At 40.3% G+C, this 23,285-nt stretch overlaps 1 protein-coding gene across 1 annotated transcript in view; it reads right to left on the bottom strand.

Annotated features, from left to right (window-relative positions):
- The window catches only part of si:ch211-186j3.6 (neural-cadherin), a 286,707-nt gene that overhangs the window by 114,455 nt on the left and 148,967 nt on the right, over positions 1-23,285 (bottom strand). The window contains 8 exon segments of the mRNA XM_035162307.2: positions 4,645-4,829; positions 10,771-10,864; positions 12,018-12,348; positions 12,527-12,970; positions 13,687-13,878; positions 15,026-15,697; positions 16,992-17,154; positions 17,401-17,521. Of these exon segments, the coding sequence (XP_035018198.2) occupies positions 4,645-4,829; positions 10,771-10,864; positions 12,018-12,348; positions 12,527-12,970; positions 13,687-13,878; positions 15,026-15,697; positions 16,992-17,154; positions 17,401-17,521 (2,202 nt within the window).

The raw sequence follows: 23,285 nt of genomic DNA, 5'->3' as shown, positions 1-23,285 counted from the left end.
CTCCTCCATCATTTCCTTCAAGTCTCGTTGTCTGGGATTCCTGTTAGTTCTATTAAACCAGGGCTTTTCCCATTACACAGTTTCAGTCAGCACAGACCATCATTAAAGGACAAAGATGGATGCATCAATATCAAGAGCCGCTTGCGCGTCATAAGTAATTTTGTCCCCATACAAAAAGCCATGAATTAACACATTGCAACCATTTCAGTCAGCGTCAAGGTGATTAATAAGAAGATGTACATTTTTATGTATTAGTACTGCCACATCTTCAGTTTTACTATTAAATGATGAAAAATACACGTGTCCTATCCAATCTGTTTTCAAGCTTTTTCTGTTCCTTTTCAGTTAAATGTGCCTCTTGTGATATTGCAAGAGAAGTATTTTCTCTTTCGGAAAAGGACAGTATCCTTTTTATGCTTCACTGGATTTATACAGCCTTCAAGATTAAGGGTCTTTTGCAAACCAGCAAGTACCAGTAGTCCTAGAATGAATCTTCCCACAAAAAAGAGAAGAAAACACAACAAAGGGGAAATGCCAGTCTGATTAAGGCTGTTATTAGCCACATCTCACCCTATCTAAAACTGAGAATGTGCCTGCCATTCAAATGTAAGGCACACAATAATAGAAAAGTCTTGTACAACTGCATTACATTGGAATAATTTGTAAACTGTTTTGATCAGCCAAACACTGTAAGAGAGAGTCAGGGGAGTGTATGTATATGGACTATACATCATTCATGTATCCATCTCTTAAAACATTTAACATGTATCAAATAACCTCTCAAGATGAGATGCACTTTCAATTAAAAACCAAAGGAGTAAATAACTGCAGAGGAGATTTACTTAAAATATTTTTTTCTTTAATCACTCAGAAGCAATCTATGCAGTGATTGAGAATAAATGGTTTATTTCATGGGTTCTTCTCCGTTTACTTCCACACTATTGTGAAAATACTGTGATCTGGTTCAGACGATTGGAATCACATTATGGAGCCCATAAACCTGTCATTTATTTTTCACCATAGCAAACTGTTTGCACTTCCTCCAGGCAGACATGATATCTGGATAAATAAAGATCCTTCTCCCGTTGTCCTTACTCCCAGACACATTGCATGGCTTTTGTTTTCTTGCAATAATTCCTGATCCCCAGATTACAGATGTTGTTCTTGAACATGTGTTTGTAGAATACAGGCACTCCTTACTTTCCCTCCTGGATATCCTGGCCTAGGATCTCTGGCACCAAATGAACTGGAAATACCACTTTGTTGTAGCCTGTGTACATCAGTAGAATAGACTGGCTCTTTTTCCCAGGTAATCCACTTCTGGAACCTCTACTTAGAGTAGCTTGTGGATCTTTATCACCAACAGCATTGTCTTCAGCAGGAAATACTTGCTTGAAATCTGGCAATTTGTCATTAAAGTCCCAGGATGCTCAGATATAATCCCTGCATTTGAAAACTAAATTAAACTTTTCCAATTTCTGCGTATTGATCCCGTTGTAACACATCTCTCAGAGCGCAGACAAATCTAACAAGAGAGACGGAAAATTATGTGAGTAGTGTCTCAGCTTTGTAGTTTCTGCTACACGGCACAAGTTGTTCCACCTCAATCATAAAAAACAAGCTGCCTCAGCCTACTGTATGCAGTGTATGTGCTCATCATGTGCATCTGATTGTGCCTTCCCCCTCAGCACTTTGAATTTCACTCTACGCTAGTTCACGTGGAAATTTCAAGGACTTCTTGTCCTGAGCCTTAATCTCAGGAAGGCAGATGTAACTAGTGTTTTCTTTGTGTATTCTTATTGCATTCCACATTTGTTCTTGAAATGGGATTTAGAATGTCAAGGAGGGTGTAAGTAATGCTATAAGTAGAATATTTTCATAATCCCCGAGACTGAGAATCAATGAGACTGTTTACTCCAAAGCTCCACATGGAAAAATAAAATCCTGGAAATGGCTTCTGTTACATATCCTCCGCACACACACACTGCTGTTTTGGTAGCTTGCCCACACCACAGGATGATCTCAAAGTCATTAATCCTTGACATTACATTTTGTTTTGTAACCTCAAACTTACACTTTTTGGGAGTTTGCTCATTGCAGAGCTTTGGGTTAATAGCGTGATTTTGACACGGTATTCACAGCAATTTTCTGATACCGGCGCTCCAGCTCTCAATTTAAGTCCCTCTGTTACAACCAGGGCCTTTCAAATCAATACACTCCGCAGCAAACAGACCTTTGAAGACAGTGGAGCCATTTAAAAATCCTCCATGAAGTGACCACCCCGCAGGCATAAGTTGTAAACAGACCTAAACTTATCATTCTAACTTAAATGGACAGAAAATACATGTTTGAATTGCAAAAAACAACAAAACTGAGACCTATTTAACTGAGCAATTATTTCATGGTGATTTCTATTGTTCATTGTAAAGTGACCGTTGCTAGTCTGCATTTGGTGCAGTGAGTCATTACACAAATATTGGAATGGGAGCACCAGCTGTTCTCCGCTGTGCCATCCCTTGGCTTGGTGCACATTCATTCACATCAGCCCTTTTTCCAGAACGACAAGCAAATCTTTTATATACTTAGCTCTTCCTTTACATCCTCTCTTTCTTTCTCTCACTCTATTCCCAAGCGTTCTTTGGAGTGCACCCTCTGGCCTCCCGCTCTGCTTCTATTTCAATATCTCTGAAATCATAAAAATCCTTCAGCCATGTCCCATTTCTCTAAAGTGAATTTAATTCTGAGGAGACAGCCGATGCGCTGTACATCAGGTAATGATGAATGCTGCTCAGCATGTGCGGATAATGTGCTGGTTGAGCAAAACCTCTCGACTAATTATTTTGCCAGCATAAGTAATGGAAACAGGCTTTTCTGTGAGTGCACGGGCGACAGCTGAGAGCCAATAAGTCAAGGAAGAACGATTAATAATGGGTCTAATTTCTTTTTTTGCAAAGGAAACATCTTTAACTGAGACAGTCCTTTGAAACACTGCTCACAACCAAAGCAAACAGTAATCAGTGATCATTCATTTTCTATGACTGGAGACAAGTCTGCAAATAATGACCATGTTCTCCAACACTCCCTTATCAGCAGCACTAAGCTCAGCACTGAGCAGTTTTAATTTTTAAGCAAAGCTGATTTTTATCATCTAATCACAAACGGGTATTGTTATAGGCCCTACCTGCTCCTGCAATAGTAAATGTCACTGGACATTAATCAAAATGACAGCAGACAGAGAGGCTGTGCTGTGCCACAGCTGCAAGCTGGATGAAGTGCGCTTTGAAGGCCAAAAGCAGCGGGGGTCAAGCATGTTGGCATGAATGTCAAAACAAAGCTGCTACAAAGGAGTGGTAAACAACTGGCCAAAGCTAAACAACAAAGTACAAGTCAAGGTCATAGGTTTTTTTTGGTTTGTTAGTATTTTTGCAGAGGTGGGAGTAGACTGGAAGATTAAGGGCGTCAATCTTTACAAGAACAAAGCTCAGCGCCCAATTAATTGATTTCATCCCTGTGTAATGTTCAGAACTTTGACTTAATTGTCCTTTGTAGCATTCTGCATAGATACAATACATGCATTTCACTGCATCCATTCAACAACGGAATTATGCTAATGTTAGAATATTGTAAATAAACCTGACATAAAGAAAAATGTGGTGAATGGGACGTCAATCCATTTCTGCTACGTATCAAGGATCGAGTCGCAGGCGCAGCAGGTCAAGCAAAGTCCAGTCCAGATGTCGCCACCAACATTTTTCAGCCCCTCTTTGGGGATTACAAGGTGCTACCAGCCAGATTTAATATATACTGTCTCCAGCCTGTTCTAAGTCTTCCCCAGGGCCTCCTGCCAGTTGGACATACTTGGAAAAATATGTAATGGAAGGCACCAAGGAGGCATCCTGATCAGATGCCCTAACCAAGTCAACCGACTCCTTTCAAAGCGAAGGAGCTGTGACTCAACTTCCATCTCCTCCCTGATATATCCTTATCCTATTTCCAAGGCTTTGCCCAGCTAATTTGCAAAGGCTCTCAAGCTTTATCGTGTTCTTTTGGTCACGTCCCAAATCTCATGACCTTAGTGGAGTATTGACAAAAAGATTGATCAGTAAAGTGGGAGTGTTGGCCTTAGATTGAGCTTACTCTTCACTACGGCAGTGCAGTGCGACATCTGCTTACTCCTGACGCTGCCCCAATGTGCCAATCCCCAGCTCCATTGACGAGTGGATTTGTGGCAGTAAAAAGTGTTTGGTCATTGGACCAAAAATCCCAACTCAACATCTTGAGGTTGTTGTCATAGGATGGGGGGTGTTCTCATGTCAACTATGTCAACTACACACATCAGTCATATGATAAAACGCAAACATCCACAAACTGGAGTAGTGTATGACATCACACTCGACAGATGCGAGGGACCTTACACTTGTGAAAGAGCAAGGATACAACAGAGAGATAAACACATCGGCTGTGAGAGCAGAACCAAAACCTGACACAGCAATGACCGGGCTCAGGCAAGGTCATCAACCAGGAGTCAGTGGACACCCGCAGAGATAACAGGAAAGACATCCACGTGGGACATCACAGACCATTTTTCAACAGAGACAGGTGTTTGTGTTGGTGTGTCTGCGTAGGTTTGTGGGTCAGCCTTACCTGCCAGTCGGAGGGATCCCGAGTTGTAGATGGCCTCGTCTCGCAGCTCCCTCACATGCACAGTGACAGTGGAGACAGCATCGGGCCAAATTCCATCGGACACGCGGACCTGGAACTGATAGGTGCCGGGTGGGGCATTCTCCTTGATGATCAAGAAACCTGTTCGCTTGTTCAGGATAAAGTAACTGAAGGAAAAAACAAACACAAAGACAACCACATCAGTACAAAAAGAAGAATATTTAGATGACAATAGGTTTAATGCCTTTCTTCTAATTCGCATAAACTGAGCCTTCTACAGGATGAGTAAATTAATTATCTCATCCTCATGAATCAACAAAATTAATGGACATGTTCAGACAGCCAACCAGATCAGCCCACAGAAACACCACTGCATCCCCTTCTAAGCATAGAAACCTTTCACAAGTATTCACAAAGAACAAGCAGGACTCAAGGCTTCTGGCGGTTGCCATCAGGGAAGTTACTGCATCATGTGCCTCCGGGCTACAGCGATCTCAACGCGTCCGGGATCCAAGAGAACAATGCAAACACTGCTGCAAGGTCCAGCCTGCACTGTTTTCTAATGGTTTGGAGCCTGAGAGGGACAAGCTGCTGAATCTACAGGGCTGACCCCTTGTATTGTAGTGATTTGTCATTAGGCCATTATCAGTTGTCAGTAAGTCTAGAGAGACCGGTACTTTCAGTTGTTTGACCGTCACATTGTGGCATGGTAACCATCTAAGTGGGAAGAAACACTCAGTAGGAGGTGGTGGTGAAAGTGTATAGGGCCAATGTTAACCAGACTTTATGCACTTTGGTTTGCTCCTTTCAGTTAGAGACTGTTATCCATAGGCCATGCTATGTGTATCTGCCACGTGTACCCTTAAGTCAAGTTAAGGGTACACATTACATTCATTTGGTAAGTTTTGTTTTTTAAATAGTTATTTGATGCTATTAAAATGGGGTGAAATATCTTTATTGACAGCTGAGACTGACTAATGATTGGTTGAGCGCTCGTGTGGCACAAACCACGATCACTACTGTGCAGGCTCCAAATGACATCATTTATATATGCAGCAACCCCTTCCAATAAATAGTCCCAATGTCCCTACCCACCAATCCATGGTGTAGACTGTATTATATAGCTCTGAGAGTCATTATGTTACTTATGAACTGGGTTTTCTGGAGAACATGAGGTATAATGTTCTTACCTTTATACCTAAATATGTATAATTTATGAAAATACAATTATCAATTGTCCTAAACATCATATTGTTCAAGCTATGCATAGCAAATATAATGTCTGTGGGCTGTGTGATATAAAGGCTCCATAGCCTTTCCTGTCCTTTTGCCAGACGGATTTATGTGGAAATATGTTTTCATCCCCCTCGGCCATGTGTTTGACTCTGCATTTCCCTCTGTGTCTTAGTGTTTACTCTGTTTTCTGCTGTTAACCAATTCCCCTCTGGGACAATAACAGAAAGTGAGCAGAGACGATACATTAGGCTGAGAGAGGCAAGGGGAAAAATGAGACCGACTAATAGGCACAAAGACACGTGAGGAAGCAATTTCACTTGGTTCTTGTCTACATGCTCCCCTTGTACATTAAATGAGCTCATTCAAGTTTAATTAGAGAGGAAATCCAAGAACCTTGGCAAATCAAATAATAAACCACTTGGAGACACAAGGGCCACATTAACACATTTTACAGCACATGTTATGGTGTGTAGATTATGCCTTATAGGTCTAGCACTTTATTCCAGGTTTCACATCACTAAAATACTATTTTACATGTCTAGTAAGACTACCAATACTTTTCCATTTAATACTTTGCAATCTACTGAAGCATGTTTTATTGACATTTATGTCAACTACTTACATTAATGACCACTTCTACTCCAGTAAAAAGTTAATATGATTTATGATAAATGAATGTACAAAGTCGAAATACAAATGCTCAATCTGTGCTGTGCAATGTGGTAGTTACAACCTCCTACAATACAACCTCTTGATCCGAAGCACCCAGAATTGAGCAGCTGAAGTGCACACAAAACTGTTGTGCTTGATTTGATTCAGTGAAATGAAAATATATAAAGCAGACCAGAACAAACTATGACAGGATCCGTTTTGTGAGAAGCCAGGACAGTAGGCATAAAGACAATGTGCTCTGAGCTCAGCTTAGGTTTGAAAACCTTCAGAGAGAGAGAGAGGGGGATGTCATGAAATGTTAATGCTGTATATTACACCCAGTCCTCCACGGGGCTGAACCTCGACCATGACAGAGACAGAACAAAAATGTGTCATTGGGAATTTAGCTCAGTTTGGAAGATGAAGGACAAGGTGTTGTGGTGCTGGAGTGTCACTGTGTGTGTTTTCTGGGACATGTGTGTGTGTGTGTGTGTATGTGTGTGTGTAATTGAAAAAATATACATCCAAATTAAGACTTTTAGCATTGAGAAACCTCAAGGACAGCCTTTTGAAAAACTAAAAAAGGAACTATGAGGACAGAAAGAGAAAGAATAAGGAAATTGATTATTAGCCGGGGGGGTATAACAACAGACACAACAAATGACAGAATGGTTAGGTAGTGGAGAAAAGGAGGATGGTAAACAGATGTAAGAGAAATGAAGAACACAATATAGATTATCTGGCTGATTTAAAAGACATTTCTTTCCTGTCCTGATTCAAGAGCATGGTCTTTAATTTTGAGGGCAATACTTCTTGATTTCACATTAGATCGTGTTGCTCTCTCATTGAAATAGTCCCTGCTCAAGTGCAAATCTGCCCTGCTCCTGCTCAAAACTGTTTGTCTACGCTCAGACAAACTGTCGCTGCACAAATGTCCTGTGGCTCCATCTCCTCAAGCTCAGGCTGCTTCTGTACACTCACAAAAATTCTAGACGTCTGCTCTCACGCTTTGGATTTTTGTGAAATGACTAATGGACATTTCCAACTAATAGAATAGCAGGTATGACAATGGGCAATCACGTAGTCACCGTCTAACATGAATATAAATTATGAATTTGTACTTTCTAAAACCAGACCTCTCCCATTTAACAAGCTGAGCCAGAAAATAAGACATAATATATATAATAATACAACTGAGACAGTATACTTTACACAACTACAACTCTTTTGAAGCTTTATAAAACATGTTAGAGTCTTATCAAACATCTTTAAATCTTTTGATTGGAATAACACCAAACAATGCCAGACCAAACTCCATCCAAGATCCTGTTAAATTAAAGTAAATTAAAAAGTTACTATTGCATGATATATGAGAAATAGGCCCCTATAGAGAAAATCCAAGAGTCTAAAAATCTGTATTAACAATTTGCTAGTTATATTTATGGGTGTCTGAGGCTCTTACCAAGTCTACATCCTCTTTCACACGGATCACCTGAGGATCGTTAAGGACAACCTGGAGATCTGCTTCAGAACCCACCTAAACCTAGATGTCCCCCTCTGTGTGGTGCAGCCTTTGAGCAAGACATAACTGAATACAAGAGCATCCTGTTTGAAATCCAGTGCGACAACAAGGCCCAGGCTACTGTCCGCACCTCTGGCTGGGGCAGCGTATGGGTCAACTATACACAGTGTTATCCAGCGCTGGAGAGGACCAGGCTGCTTCCTCTTGCTTTCCCCACAGCACAGTGGAGCAGGGATTAAGCAGGTTTGCCACATGTCGTCCAGTTCAGTAACCACCTGGACTTGACAGCCTCAGGCAGAGAACCACTAAGCGTAGGGTTCATACTTTGAATTGATTTCACCTATTTTCATTTGAAAGCTAAAATAGATTATCAGTTTTTTTCCAGTAGCATAAGACTTTTTTCTTGGAATGCTGCTCTTGTTTTCCTCTTGTTTGAGATGAAGTTTCAAAAGAATGCTTTTTGTTTGGCATTTCTGATTGGCTGCTTACCATCATTTGTTTAACATTCAAATATAATTTCTAATTACATCGATTCTTTGCTCATTGGGAAACTAATGATGATGATTTTCAAACTTTCTAGTTAAATCAAATCTATTTTTTGACCTTGAATGCTTTTGACCATAGTAGTATAATACAATGAAACCTATATAATATTAATAATAAAAAGAAGAATACTCAATAATCATACTTACAACAGATTAACAATATTATTCAAGGCTTATTATATAAGACGGTTAAGAGTCTTATGTAGTCTTATATAATAAGACGGTTAGCCTTGATTTTACGTAATTATGGATTTGTGGGGCACAAAATGATGTTAAAACCATTGACAGACAAACTATCTAACTTCTATGCTATCCACATTTAAGTGTTTATGAATAGGAAATGTAGAATATCATGTTATAAAGTAACTTCTATGAGTAATGAAACTTTGAAAAACCACAGCTGGTGAGGTCAGACATGCATAAAGGATAAGACATTCCTTACAATGTGTAACACATATTATTCCATTAGCTTTACTGAAGATTAAGATCCACATCTCTGCTCCTGATTTCTTTGAGTTGGTTTAACTGACTGTGTTGAACATAAATTATGGAACATGAATGTTCTGTATCTACCGTTCCTACAGAGCCCATCACTTCTCAGAAATGTCACATCTTGGACAGATTACATAGAATCTCACTCCCTGTGTTCTCATGAATGCATTAATGTAGAATGACCCGGTGGCAGAGCAGATTGAGTTGCCTGTGAATACAGTGAAAGAGAACTCTGCAACCTGGTTAGCTGTCAAGTGGAAAACCAACAATAGGTAGGCAATAAACACCAAGGCTCCCATGTTGCAAATCTGACTTTACCAATTAATTTGAAGAAAGCAATAGAACCAATGAAATAAAATAGGATCCAGGGTGGATAATGTGATACACAACTGTCTGTAAGGGACGCTGTGTGTTATGAAGAAGTAATGTTGTGAAATGAAAGAGCACGCTCTTGAATAAAGATCGGAAAGAAACTCTACTGCAGCAGCTTAATCCATAAATCTGGGAGGCGAAGTTGATTCATGAGTTACAAAAAATCGGGCAAGCAATCATCAAAACGAAAACAAAAACATTAAGTAAAATAAGTGTTGATATATAGTATAAGCGATGTATAAAATAAAAATTAGGAGCCAACAAAAAAAGTTGGCTAATAGCTGCAAAAAGGCGACAGTTTAAATTTAGTCTGAGAAGCTTGATTATTAGCTGTGTTAAAAAAAAAAGAACAAAAGAAAAATCGGGCCAACCTGAGAGGTTTTGTCACATGACACAATATGCCGCAATATTATCTGGAAAACACAACATGGCTCCTGGTTTGAAAGCAAAGTGTATTCGGGTTGGTTGTACAGAATGTAGCTCCCGAAGTTCTAATCAGCTCATCCTTTACCCCTTTTCCACTGGAACCTGGTGCTGGTTCAGAGCTGGTTCAACTTGCAAAAGTGCTCAATACCAGTTTGCTTATCCAAAGGACTAGAGCCCGTCATTATGTTACCATATACATCACTGTCTACAAATCTGATCTATTAATCCTGAAGTCAAACTAATAATTTGTACCAAATTTGAAAATAACCTGTATAGATCTGAGATTGTAAGGGTTGTATTTGTAAATCCTAAAGTATGAGCTTTCATAAGTGCAAAATACAAGAGTACGATAAACTTCTACAATGTTGCAATTAGTTTTATAGAAATACATGTGCAGGCTTATGGTCTATATGACTTAACTATATTGAATATCAGACATCTCCTGCACTCAATTGCTCCCTTGAATTTGTTTATGACACAGTTTCATTCCATCTGTATGTGCAGATGGCCTGGATGTCTGTTTTAGTCGGATAGAAATGTTGCATTTTCTTTTACAAATGCTCCATAGGGCAGTTTTCTTTTTCTTGTGTCATAGGTCTTAAATGTGAAGTACCCAGCTTTAATGGTTCATGGAGAGTCACACTATTTTATGAGGCGCCGTCAGGGACATTATTCTGAATTATCATGCATATACATGAATTAAACCAAACCCATTCTTGGACTTTGGTGAAATAACACATTCAAATGAAAAGCTTTTACACAAAACAGAAACACTCTCGCACAAACAACTGAAAAATGACATATACAATCCAAAGGTGAAACCCTACTAAAAAGCGTACACACTTATCACATGACATTATTTACCTTGGCACATGTCCTTCAAAGACGTAGGTCTTGTTGTCCCAGTCATCCGGGTCAGGAGAGTAGACCTTACCAAGCACTGTGGTTGGCATACGACCTTATGACAGAAGACACATCACTTAATGAGATAACCAGGTTAAATGGCCAACAGCATTTAGATTTGTTTGTATGTGATTGACACTGAACACCCTGGAGAGGTTTAAGAGAAAACGTGTTAGTCTACACTGGCCTCCATTTCCTCAGTAAAACGTTTGGTGAGGGAATATGTGTTGCCTTTCTGCATGCGTTGCCTATGTGTCCATGTGTTTGGAACGAACTATGCAGATTTGAGGCTGATTTGCCATTCCCTTTCAGCTGAACTAAGAAGTGACATTGCAGGTGATTGGCACAGGGAGAGGGAAATGCATAACAGAAACGCTCTTTGAATGCACAATGATTCTAATCATGTGGAAGGAACTGCTGTTCTCTCCCTCCAGCTCCTCACACTCTGAGCCATGTGGGAATTACTCTGAGGGTACCCTTCAAAATGTAAAGGCAGACCATGACATGCTGAGTTTTAACCTGTTGTTTGCCTTTGCCAGAAACTTTGGAGGAAAAAAGTTACACAGCAATGGAAATGATGATGCTACTATTTTTTCCGCACTACATATTGTGACAAACAGCATACAAGTAACAGCTCTTCTTTTTATTTGCTGAGAAAGGATGCAAATACGTGTCCATCTTCTAAAGTTGATGGTGAATAACAATTCTAACACCTTTACTGACGAAACCGTGTGTTTAGAATCCAATATAGTCCGCATCAAATGATGAGATTCACTGTATTCTAGCCTGTGATACTCGTTTATGTGGTCTGTTTGGTATCCTGTACCAAATGTGAAAACTAAACAGAAGAGTAGAAAATAATTTAGCAGTGTTTAACTGCATCCAGCTGAGCTACAGTGTGACCCTTAGCATAGCATTATGAGAGTCATTGTGACTGAACACCGATCATGCAGACAATACTAATGTGGTGACGATGGGTGGGTTGAGGCAGAGGTGAATAACACAATAAAAAGGTGTGTGTGTGTGTGTGTGTATCTACGTGTGTGTCGGTTGGAATGACTGCACACTGATTAGGAATTACTGTAAATTGCTGCCAGTATGATGTTTCACCTACAGAGAAAATTACCCTCGATAGCAAAAATCTAACTGTGCTTGAAAATGTTAAATATCAGTTGGATACATCCTAAAGATGTAGACGACCTTCTCACCTCGGTGACTATTGATGAAAATCTTTTTCTCCCCTGCCACATGCGCATGATCATTCTGGTCTCCGATCGTCACTGTCAGGGTGGTGGTCACAGTTTTGGCTGGACGGCCGCTGTCACTCATTATAATAGGAATGAGGAATTCTTTCTGGCGTTCACGGTCAAACATCCGCAGAGCTGTTAGTGTGGCAGTGCCGTTCAGGTTGTCTTGGAGGTAGAAGTCATTGTTGTGGCGATACTCAGGGGGGATGGCGAAGTGAAAGGGGGGGCCATTCTCTGGAGAGTCCTGGTCTACAGCTCGCAGGAGGGTCGATGTTTGGTTCAACCTCACTACCTAAACAAGGAGGGAGAGCATAAGGCATTATTGCTTACTCGGGTTGGATTTTTTCATCTGAACCACCAGTGAACAAAGATTATCCTTAGCTTCTTCCCAACTTCCTTCCTTTTTAGTAACTCATTGCATCAAATCAGTATGGCACATGTTACATGAGATCAAACCCAGTACAGCTTACCTGTGGTCCCGCCACATTCTCAAATACCATTGGGGAGTATGCCGCCTCAAACTCTGGTCCATTATCATTCACATCCAACAGAGGCAGCTGTACTGTTGCACTGCCTGATAAACGTGGAACCCCATGATCGGTTGCTATGACAATCAAGTGATGCTGGGGTATACTCTCCCGATCCAGAGGCTGGGCCACAGAGAGCACACCCGACTGGTCAATGGTGAACAGCCCCTCAGGATCGGAGTCCTCTGATAGGCTGTAGGTGATGTCACGGTTCTGGCCTGAATCAGAGTCACTGGCAACCAAACGTGCCACACTAGTTCCCACAGAGATGTCCTCAGGTAGCGGGGCGAGAGAGAGGAAGTGTGGAATGAAGACAGGAGCATGGTCATTGTAGTCCTCTACCTCCACCACACAGTGAAGAAGGCTGGAAAAGTCCAGGTCTTCAACCTGAAACATCAACCACATTAGGTCTCAAATTGTATTCAAGTGTTGTATAGACAAGATCAAGACTACATGTAAAGTACATTGGAAAGACTGCAGCTCAGCTTATTGGCTGTAACGATGGCCAATGCACACTGCAGTAACTGTGATTAGACAGAAAAGGTATTTAGTTAAAGTTGGAGTTAAAGTGGCCCATTCTAAGGTAAATAAAACAACAATTTGTATAATTTAGATGAAACACACCCGTAAAAACATCACTAGAATTATTTTATAATAAATTTCTGTCAATAGATCCCTTTGACCTAAATCTTACACACTGGACCTTTCGGATAAATAATGATAATAAGATTTACCACTACAGCTAATATATAAAGGTTGCCTTGAAAACCTTTAAAGTTGCTGTCTGCAACCGATATAAGATACCAGGTGTTTGAATGGCTTCACAGAGGTCTCTTAACCTTGAAATTATTTGTCTTAGCTTCTGATGGAAGGCATGACAGGCTGATTCAAAAGTTTTAGAGCAAAGACAAAAAACTTTAAGATCACGAATTTAGGAAAATTCTCAAAACCTCTGCTGTTTCCTTTTTCTATCAGTTACAATAATTCACAAAATGTTCCAGGAACATGCTGTATGTGAGTGTTTCCAACAATACAGAAGCTGAATAATAATAATCTTCAATAATGCAAGCATGTCTATTTGGAATTGCTTCCATTTCCTGTACCTTCAGGGTGAGGTTGAACCTCTGCTCGCTGTGGCGTTCATAGTCCAGACGTTTCTTCAGCCGCAGGGTGCCACGCTGCTCCTGCTTGTGACTGACCATGTAGAACTTCTGCTCTTGGTCTCCAGACACAACACTGAAAGTGAGCTGGGCATTCTCTCCAGTATCTCTGTCCTCTGCAGCGAGGTCCAATACCTTAGAACAAACAGGAAGAGCATGTGAATAAAGTTTGACGGTTCTATCCCATTGGGGGTGCTGGCTTCTGGAAAGTTGGCAAAATGTTTTTTGACGGAAGCAGCTTGGCAGAGCTCCAAAGGGTACACGCAATGTGTTACTGTTGTTACTGACAACTGATATTATGTCAATATTCAGATATATATATTGAACAATTCTAGTACTCGAATGGCCCTTAAAAGAGTCATATGGTGTAACTCTATTGGAAAGTGACAAGAAAAAGGCTGGGGCTTATAGTCAATGCAACCTTTAGTAGAAACTCGGATGTGACAGAAGTAGAAGCAGAGATGGCTCTTGGAACGTGCCCTGCTGAACCTTGAACGCTGACATATACGCTACATTGGTTAAGTAGCAATAGGAAAACATACAAATGTGTCCTTTAAACTTTCTGTCCTTTAAACGGATGAATTTGTTCAAATCTGAATATTAGTTTGATCTATGCTCTGGTCAAACTCTATCTTTGTGAAACAAGCCCATATTTTTCATCAAAATATCTAGGTCACTGCAGCTTGACAGATGTTGAATGATGAATTTCTACACCAGTAGTTAGTTCACTTGGGCTATCTACCACTATGTCCTGAGCAGGTAGTGTCCTGTGCTGTTGGGAGGGAGCCTATATCTTACAAGGACTAAAATAGGAAGTTATAGTGTACGATACTGAGCAAGAGATACCAAATAAATGTGCAAATGTTCTTCAAGGTCAGGACATGATATATGCCTCATGCTCCGCTATGGAAAAGGTGCCTTTACTGGTTTTCCAATTACAGCAGATACCTTTGTATTTCTTCTTAATATTCTTTTAAATGGAGTAAAATACTCTCAAACTATGTAATCACATGAACTACCCTCAAAATCAAAGACACTATGCTCTAAATATGAGCTTCTACACCTGTTTATACCAGTAAGCTTAGGTTTGAGGCAGGCTGCTGACTTCTCCCTCGGTTCCGTCCTCTCTTGTGTGCAGTCATTGTCGGAGATACTGAGCTTTATCTCTATCCACCAAATGGTGAATTTACATTTGCACAGGCCATTTCAAATTCATGACACAAAACAGTGTCTTTAGTATAACCCACTAAAATGGTGCCTCAACAGTGAGGCCTATACCCACCTCTGCATTGGGGTCTGCATTCTCTGAGATCCTTGCTAAGCAGGAGTGATCCGTGAACCGTGGAGCATGGTCGTTCACATCCTTGATCTGAATGGTAGCAGTTCCAGTACCAGTCATCCCTCCACCATCTCTGGCCTCCACGACCAGGAGGTAGGACTCAACCTGCTCTCTGTCCAGACCACCCATGGCGACAGAGATTGTTCCTGTGGTGGGGTTTATGGTAAACATTTCTGAGAAAGTCGGCACTCCTCCTCCCACCTCAATGTTAGTGCCATCTAGACTACCCACAATCCTGTAAGAGAGCACGGCATTCTGTCCCACAGCGGAGTCGTCCAGGTCGGTGGCTGTCATTTCCATCACCGACGTCCCTACTACCGAGTTCTCTGCCACATCTCCTTGGCAGCTGGGGGCGCAGGTGAAGACAGGCGCATTGTCATTGATATCCCAAACGTTAATGATGACATCAGTGAAGCCCGTCAGACCTTCGCCACCTTCATCGGTGGCCAGGACGACAAATCGCCACACAGCGCGCTCCTCGCGGTTCAGAGTCCTCTGGGCGTAGATTTTGCCTGTGACCTCATCAATTATGAATTCGCTCTCTGCACCCTGGCCGTGGAGAGAGTAACGCAGGGCCTCTGGGTCGGCATCCTTATCTGGGTCAGACGCCGTTACCTACAACATCGACGGCGCAGTGAGACAGAGAGAGGGAGATGAGAGTGTAATCACTGGCATTTTTTCAACACTATTTAATAATTGAATTGCTGCTGACTTGGCGTGATGTCTCAACTGGACACACTTCACAACTGCTCTGTGCAGTTATTAAACCTGCAGTAGGTAAATCTGGCCAAGATCCAACCTGCTGTGCCCCAGCCCACACCTCCTCTGCCTCTCTTCTTCTGTCTACCACGTCTCACTCATCCTCTGAACATAAGCAGCAATTACACCCTGAGCAAGATGTTTCAATTTAGCGCGGTAATTGCAGTGTGATGTAGAGCCAAAATTAGTTCCTTTAAAAGGGGGAAGAAATGTGCTCTTACATGTGAAGGGAGGGAGGAGAGCACCGGGCTTACAATGAATCACTTTCGAACCAAAGTGTATTCAGTCCCATAGAACGGCTTAATGATGGTGAGAAAAACATGTGTTATTGAGCTAGAGCGGGGCTGAACAAGTGTGACAATTTACACAAATTTAAATGTTTTATTTATCAGAATGATAATTTATAGAAGATACAGCTTCAGGGTCAACGCCCAAATGATCTAGAAATAGACCGTATCTGGCCATGGCTGCACAGTAATTGCTGGGTAAAGACTAAAATCAATGTTTAAAATGAAATGCAAACAGAAAAAAGGAAAGGGCTAAATAATGGTGAACTCTCACTCGATTACATTTCTGCTGCCTTTTAAAGAGGCTCAGTGTATGAAAGAAAGGATGCTGACCAAAGGCAAAAATACATGAAGTCATTAATTATACAACTACAACTCAATAAAGCCTGTACATTTTGAAGTGTTTTTTCTTTCTAATTAAGACACATTCAACAAAATGCACACTTTTAAAATTGTACACCGATTTCTGGCAAAAACAAACCTCAGTCGCAACGGAATCTATTCTAGCAAAAGGGTATGGATCAGCTTCAGGTCACAGCCTGAACAGCTAGTCAACAAATTTAGATGCGCACTATTAGTTAGTTAGTTGATATAGTTAATTCATTCATAATATTGTGCAACAGATAACGGCTAAAGTTAAATATTGTGCAACAGCTTCATAAGTTGATGATCCAAGTACAGTAGAAGACCTAAAAATGTAGACACAGAATTGTATTGAAATGTAGATTGTCCTAAAAGCAAGTTTAGATTTAACTTGCATTTTGTTCTGTTGGGCTGATGGGTGATACTTTAGGAAATGGTCAATTGCAAGTAATAAAAACTCCAAAGATCAAATGTACAGGTGAACAATAACTGGACGGTACCTGTAACACAAACACTGGTGAACCATCCAGCTCCTCCGTTACGCTTCCGTAGTATTCGTTAACGGTGAACACTGGCGCCTCGTCATTCTTGTTGACCACGTTTACCGTCACCGTGGTGTAATCTTCCCACTTCCCATCTGAGGCCAGCACGTGAAGCTTGTACCTGAGCAAAAGTTTCCGCTTTGTCAGGAGCAGTCACACAAAGAGTCACACAAAGAGATCCAAATGGACTTACTTGTTTGTTCTCAATCACTTAAACTACTTCGGTATGATTTAAAGGTTAAGAAGTGAACTTTAAAGCTAAAAAAAACCCAACAGGGAATAAATAACATCACGTATTTGAGATAAAATCCTTTGACAAGCATTTCACTGGTGGTTGAAAGGATTCTTCCCTGGGGTGTGTTCCTACCTTTTGTTCTGTTCATAGTCTAGAGTCTGGGCGATAAAGATAGTGCCCACTTCTGGTTCCACATCAAATACCCCTCCTGTGTTCCCAGAAGTGATCTGGTAGCGCAGTTTAGCGTTTCCACCTGTAGATCAATAGAAGATGGTGGTGAATGAGGAAGGAGAGTTAGTGTAAATGAAGCTCAGATCTTGACGAAGTAGAGTGCAGCAATTTTTGTTTAAGCTGTGCTGGAAAGAAAAGTCACGATTTTATCTATTTGTGCCATCAAGAGCTTTCATGAAAACCTGATACCACCTGATTTGGAAGTCCCTATCTATCCCTATCTCCCCTATCACCTGCTGTGGCTGCTGGAAGCAGATATGGAGTCTTTGGTGTGATCTGATTGGCATAAGTCTTTCAACAACAGATAACCTCTGCCCTTACATTGGTGATAACTATAACTGCATTAGAGAAGCACCATCATGGCAGGACATATATGAAGCACAGTCAGACATTTCAGCACAAAGACATCAAGTGTGTAGCAACTGTTGTACCTTTGTTGTTTTGTTGTGTCACAAAAATCGATTTTATCGACATTCCTGAATAAAACTTGACAGTTCAACTGCAGCTTTTATACAGAAATCCAATTGAAGTTTAAAAACTATTATTTGTCTAAACCACAGTTTTTTTTTAATGGAATCTTTTAAGACTTAAAGACCATTTAATTATGAAGCAATTTGGTAGCAAAAAATGGAAAGGAAATGGTGATGGGGCTGTATCAAAAATGTCAAAGCCAAATGTCAAATCTCCTGCAGCTAAGGCAGGTGCTGAAAATGAATTTCCATTCAAAAGTATAGAAATTCTGGCTTTTTAGCCATCAAAAGCTGATTACAATGACATTTCATATTTTGGGGGGGTATAAGCAGGATTTAAAGCCAGAACACTTGAGCAAAGACATATATTTAAAGTTCATATCTATTCTAGGACTTCAAAAGGAAAAGGAGAGAAATGGGGAAAAACAATATATTTATTTCAATCCTCTGCAAAAAAGCGTGATTAAGCGTTAGTGCCTTTCTTCACAGTGCCATAAGTGAACTTACTATCAAAGGTATGACAACATAAAGCAATCCAGTGGTTTGGATATTTAATTTTAAATCAATTAAATGCAATTTCATTCTATGTAAGTTCTATGCAATTTCATTCTGTGTAATATGTGGTCCAGGATCAACTTAATCAAGGCTCTACTCTTTTTGACAAAAGCCTGTACAATTGCAAAGTGTTAAAAGTTAATAGAAATCCGGTAATCAATTATTTCACAATTAATATTCAATTGGTCAAAGCAATTTAAAACCATATTACTGTGAAGCCCCCCCTCTATATTTATAAGTGCTGTGTCCCTTCCTCAAGTAATAATCTCTTTTCTTGCTCTGAGAAGTAGTCTTAATAAAGTCTATTAAATGCTGATCAACACAACGTTCCCCCTCAATGCAATTACTGGTGAAACCAAGGTCTGCATCTCAATCACCATTGCATCCACCACCCCTCATGTTATTATGAAAGAGAGAAACCTCTGAAGATGAGATGAGATTCACAGCTTATTAGCAAGATGAAAGTCAAGGAAGGAGAGAGGACAATGCTTTTATCCAGATCGTTTTGTACCCTCTCTGTTGGCTTTTAAATGAGACATCAGGGATATATGCAGTTGCATCTCTTATTTTTTTCGCTCACTGTTATTTTATGTTTTTTTTTTTCTTGCTGTCTCAATCGCTTAAGTATTTAGAAAACTGCTGAGACCCAAAGGACAGAAGAAACAGCACTGGGAGTAAAACAATCCTTAAAAGAAACAAACAAATTGAGAGAAAATTAATGTTTTTCCCCAAGTGTGCCAATTTCAAAACTCTGTTTATCTTTTGAGGTGCTGCACGTACACACACACACACACACACACACACACACACACGCATGCTCTCTCTATCTTCAGAGGACATTGTGATGACTTGTCCTAATTACTTTTTAGCTTTGAAAAAAAGGAAAAGGAAAACTTAACATGAAAACATGACTTTTAGGTTGTGTACATAAGAACTCTATGAATGTGTCATAGTTGCATGCTGATAATAATGTAAATAATCTGACACTGATAGACAGCTGAGTTGGAGAGGACCCTGTTGCTATGCTACTGACATGAATCAAATGTTTGGTTGTGTAATTTACATATGCATCATTGGTAAGAAGATTAAAGAGCGTCCGTAGAGCCAACACAAACACCGCCAGTTACTTGTATCGATTCATAAACTGATTTATAGCAGCTACCAATAAAACAAACATGCAGACAACTCTTGAATGATTTCTTCCAACTTTCCCCTTCACATTTTGTCACATAAACAACGGTTGTAACATTTACACTAACAACCTTATATTAACTTTTTTTAATCGATCGCATTGTAAGAAACAACTAGTAAACATTTCCATTACACTGAATATTCAATGATGCTGGTGATACTGGTGTTGACAGCTCACGGTTGCTGGTTGTCAAAATAACGCAACACGCCGTCTGACTTTTCCAGGTGTAGAGCAATCAGGGATACAGAGTGTCAAAACAAGCAGCAGAAAGATCTGTCACTGTAAATAGAGCAACACAGAAAGGCCGACTTACAACTGCTGTCAACACAGAGAGACAAAGAAACCAGAGCTGGCCAAAGCAACTCGTGTCAGATGGAGTAAAAGCTAAGTGCTGCACTGGAATCACTGACCGGCTGGAGAAAAAGAGGCCATAGTAGTATGTAACCTGAATAACATCTTGAGACAATGCTTGAAGGGTTGCCTTAAAATTACACATCACAATGAAAGGATATTTGAGAAGCATTGCTTTGGAGGAATAGACGTTTCTGAGTGAGACGCATGCACACCCAGTGGACAGAAAAGTGTATGACGAGGATAAAAGGTTTGCAATGCAGCAGTGTACGTGTGCGTCCCACAAATTCACCTCTGTGTATTTTAGACCCCGATGCTGTGCCGTATGTCGACTGTTTGTAAATGGGAAAGCCATCTCTATGGAAAAACCTTCTCTCTTTACGACTGAAAAGATTTTCAGTAGAGAACTTTAAGGGCCCATGATCTGCACGCTGATATCTTGAAGATCGATGAGAAGATTGACTGAAATTATGACATATATTAATTATAAAAAAAAAAAAATCTTCAAATTATGCTTCTATCTTTGGGCTTATGCAATATTATACAGATGGTGCTGATCAGTTACTGCCATTCATTATATATATATATAATGCTGTATAAGTTGGCTATATTTGCTATGCGATATGCAAATTACTGGCAGAAGATAAAAATCACATCTCTAATCCACTGCTTTTGCACTTCCACTTACTTAAACCTGTATGCAGCCCACACTAAGAACCACCTGAGTGCTTGGTTTTAGCGAGTTGCTGCTAATAACCTTTCTCTGGACTCAGGCAGGCTTTTTACACACACACACACACACACACACACCTACGTAAGACCTATGTCTTCCTGTGATCTCATGTGAGTGTGTAGCCGTTGAGGATTATTTTTCAAAAGCGAAATGTGAACTGCACAGCAGGCCTCTGCACTCTTCTTTGATAAATGCTGGATAATATGATGAGTTTTGCCTTTTCCTCTTCCCTCTCCTATTCATCTTTACTTACACAACACGCCTCCCTCTTCTCAGAACTATTATTCTGATTCAGTGTTTCTAAGAAAACTCGATCCACCTCACAATGGACACATCACTCGCTGTAGCCCTGCGTGTGTGTGTGTGTGTGTGTGTGTGTGTGTGTGTGTGATAAAGCACACTGTGTTTAGGGAGGCACTTGTAAAAAAAAAGAATAACCATGCGATGATATGAAATGTGTGTCAGTACTGCTTCAATACTTAGTTATGTCAAGCAGGAGGTGAGTGTGGTGTGAGCTGAAATGTTACATGATTCCTCTCTAGACAGAAAATAAGAGATGATGAGACGTTTCTGAGTCAGAATATTGACCAGCTCTGATTTTCAAACTGAATCCTCAACAACTCATGGGCAGAATTTAGGTTTTGCTTAATACAAATACACAGTAAATAGATGTATGGTTTGCAGAGTAATGTCAGCTTTAACTGTGGGTACACTACCCACACTGACATCCACGTTGAAGAGAGGAACCATTTTCACAACTGAAAAGATGACACGCATAAAATGGGCCCCAGACTTGAACCATTGGATCCAACTGAAAGGTACAAAGTAGTGTCAACAATTCTGGCTAGAATTGTTGACACTACTTTGGCTAAAACAGTGACAAACACGACACAAAAATGATGGGTCTTGTAAGTTATTGCAAGCTTCTCTGGTTTTAGTCTCCGTCTTCTCACACTCAACATCGCTTATATACCTTTGATTTCCAGGTGGCATTGTGGATGCAGCCCAAGCGTCCCCGGTTAAACAGGCTGGCCTTGTAATGTTTCTTTGTAAATGCATCTCAAATCAGCGGGAGCGTTACTGATGAACAAAAGGACGTTTTTCTGCCTTTTCATCTGCACTAGTTATGTAATGGATCGGCAGAAAATATCTCTCTTTGCATTCAAAGGCTACAAACAGCTGAAGGCAACTTTCAATGTGGAATGTTTTCTTGTGTGTTACTTAATGCTTGAGTTGACATTGTGAATCAATCAATTCATCTTAAATGTCATGGAGAGATTTATTTGTATTGGCTCTCTTGCATTTTACATTTACACCTGATTGAATCTTAAAGAACCTAAATGAATTTCAACAAAATTATGCAAACTTTTAATATTCTATTCGTGCACTTGGAGAAACGTGTGTTACAGTGTGCTTATAGTGAAACACTGAGAGAAGGAAGGAAGTAGGCATGCCCACTGACCCTCTCCAGTTATACATGCATATAAGATACCGGAGATGATGACGCTGCTTTGAGAATGTTGCACAGGTACCTATCCAACTTGAAAAAGCCTAAAGCCTATGTAAGAATGGACTTCTCAAACACCTTTAACACAGTTCATCACCGCCACAAAAGCTGAGTGAAATGGACATCAACCTAGGTGTGATCCTCTGGGTCCTTTCATTTCTGACAGGGAGACACCAAGTGGTCAGAATCAATGATCAGTTCGTCTCTACTCAAACTGTCTCTCCACTGGAGCCCCACAGGGTTCTGTAATCTCACCTGTGCTCCTCACGCTGTTCTCTGACGACTGCAGGAGCTCAGACCCAGAAATAACCTACATCAAATACTCTGATGGCACAGTCACCGTGGATACCACTGGGAACTCTGAAGGCTAGTTACAAGCTGAGATGGACATATTCTCAAAGAGGTGAAGGGAAGATTACCTTGACCTTAAAACTTCTCTCCTGGCTTTGGATAAACCCCTAAAAACTAAAATCTCTGCTCCCCAAAATTACCTTTACTGCCTTGAAATGGCTTGGATGTAACTTCACACCATTGCCTCAATTAGTATTGGCAGGTCTATGAATATGCTAATATGGCTTTGTGCCGACATCTGTCAGACTCATTAATGACTAGCTTGGGGTTTGACCTTTTTTATGACTGTTTATATATTAACATTTGTAAGCACGCTTCAACATGTCATCTTAAACTGCTTTTATCTGTCTGCAGCTGTACTTGTTTGTTGTCTGTTGTTTGTGCTTAATTTGACACTTTTACAAAAAAAGTTCCTCCAGGACATATAAAGTTGTTTTGAACTTTGTTTTGAATTCAACAGAAACTCTATTTAAAAGACACTCTCCTCACACATGTCCAAAAATCCATAAAATGAAAATTTAGAGATTTAATAATCCCAAAAACTATTTCTAAATTCAACAAAACATGTTACCATTATGCGACAATCTAGTTTTTATGTGTCTAACCTGAACAATGTGTCTAACCTCT

Source organism: Hippoglossus stenolepis, chromosome 1 (genome assembly GCF_022539355.2).
Source record: "Hippoglossus stenolepis isolate QCI-W04-F060 chromosome 1, HSTE1.2, whole genome shotgun sequence".
In the NCBI taxonomy this organism is placed as follows: domain Eukaryota; kingdom Metazoa; phylum Chordata; class Actinopteri; order Pleuronectiformes; family Pleuronectidae; genus Hippoglossus; species Hippoglossus stenolepis.
This window is presented reverse-complemented; position numbering and strand designations above follow the sequence as displayed.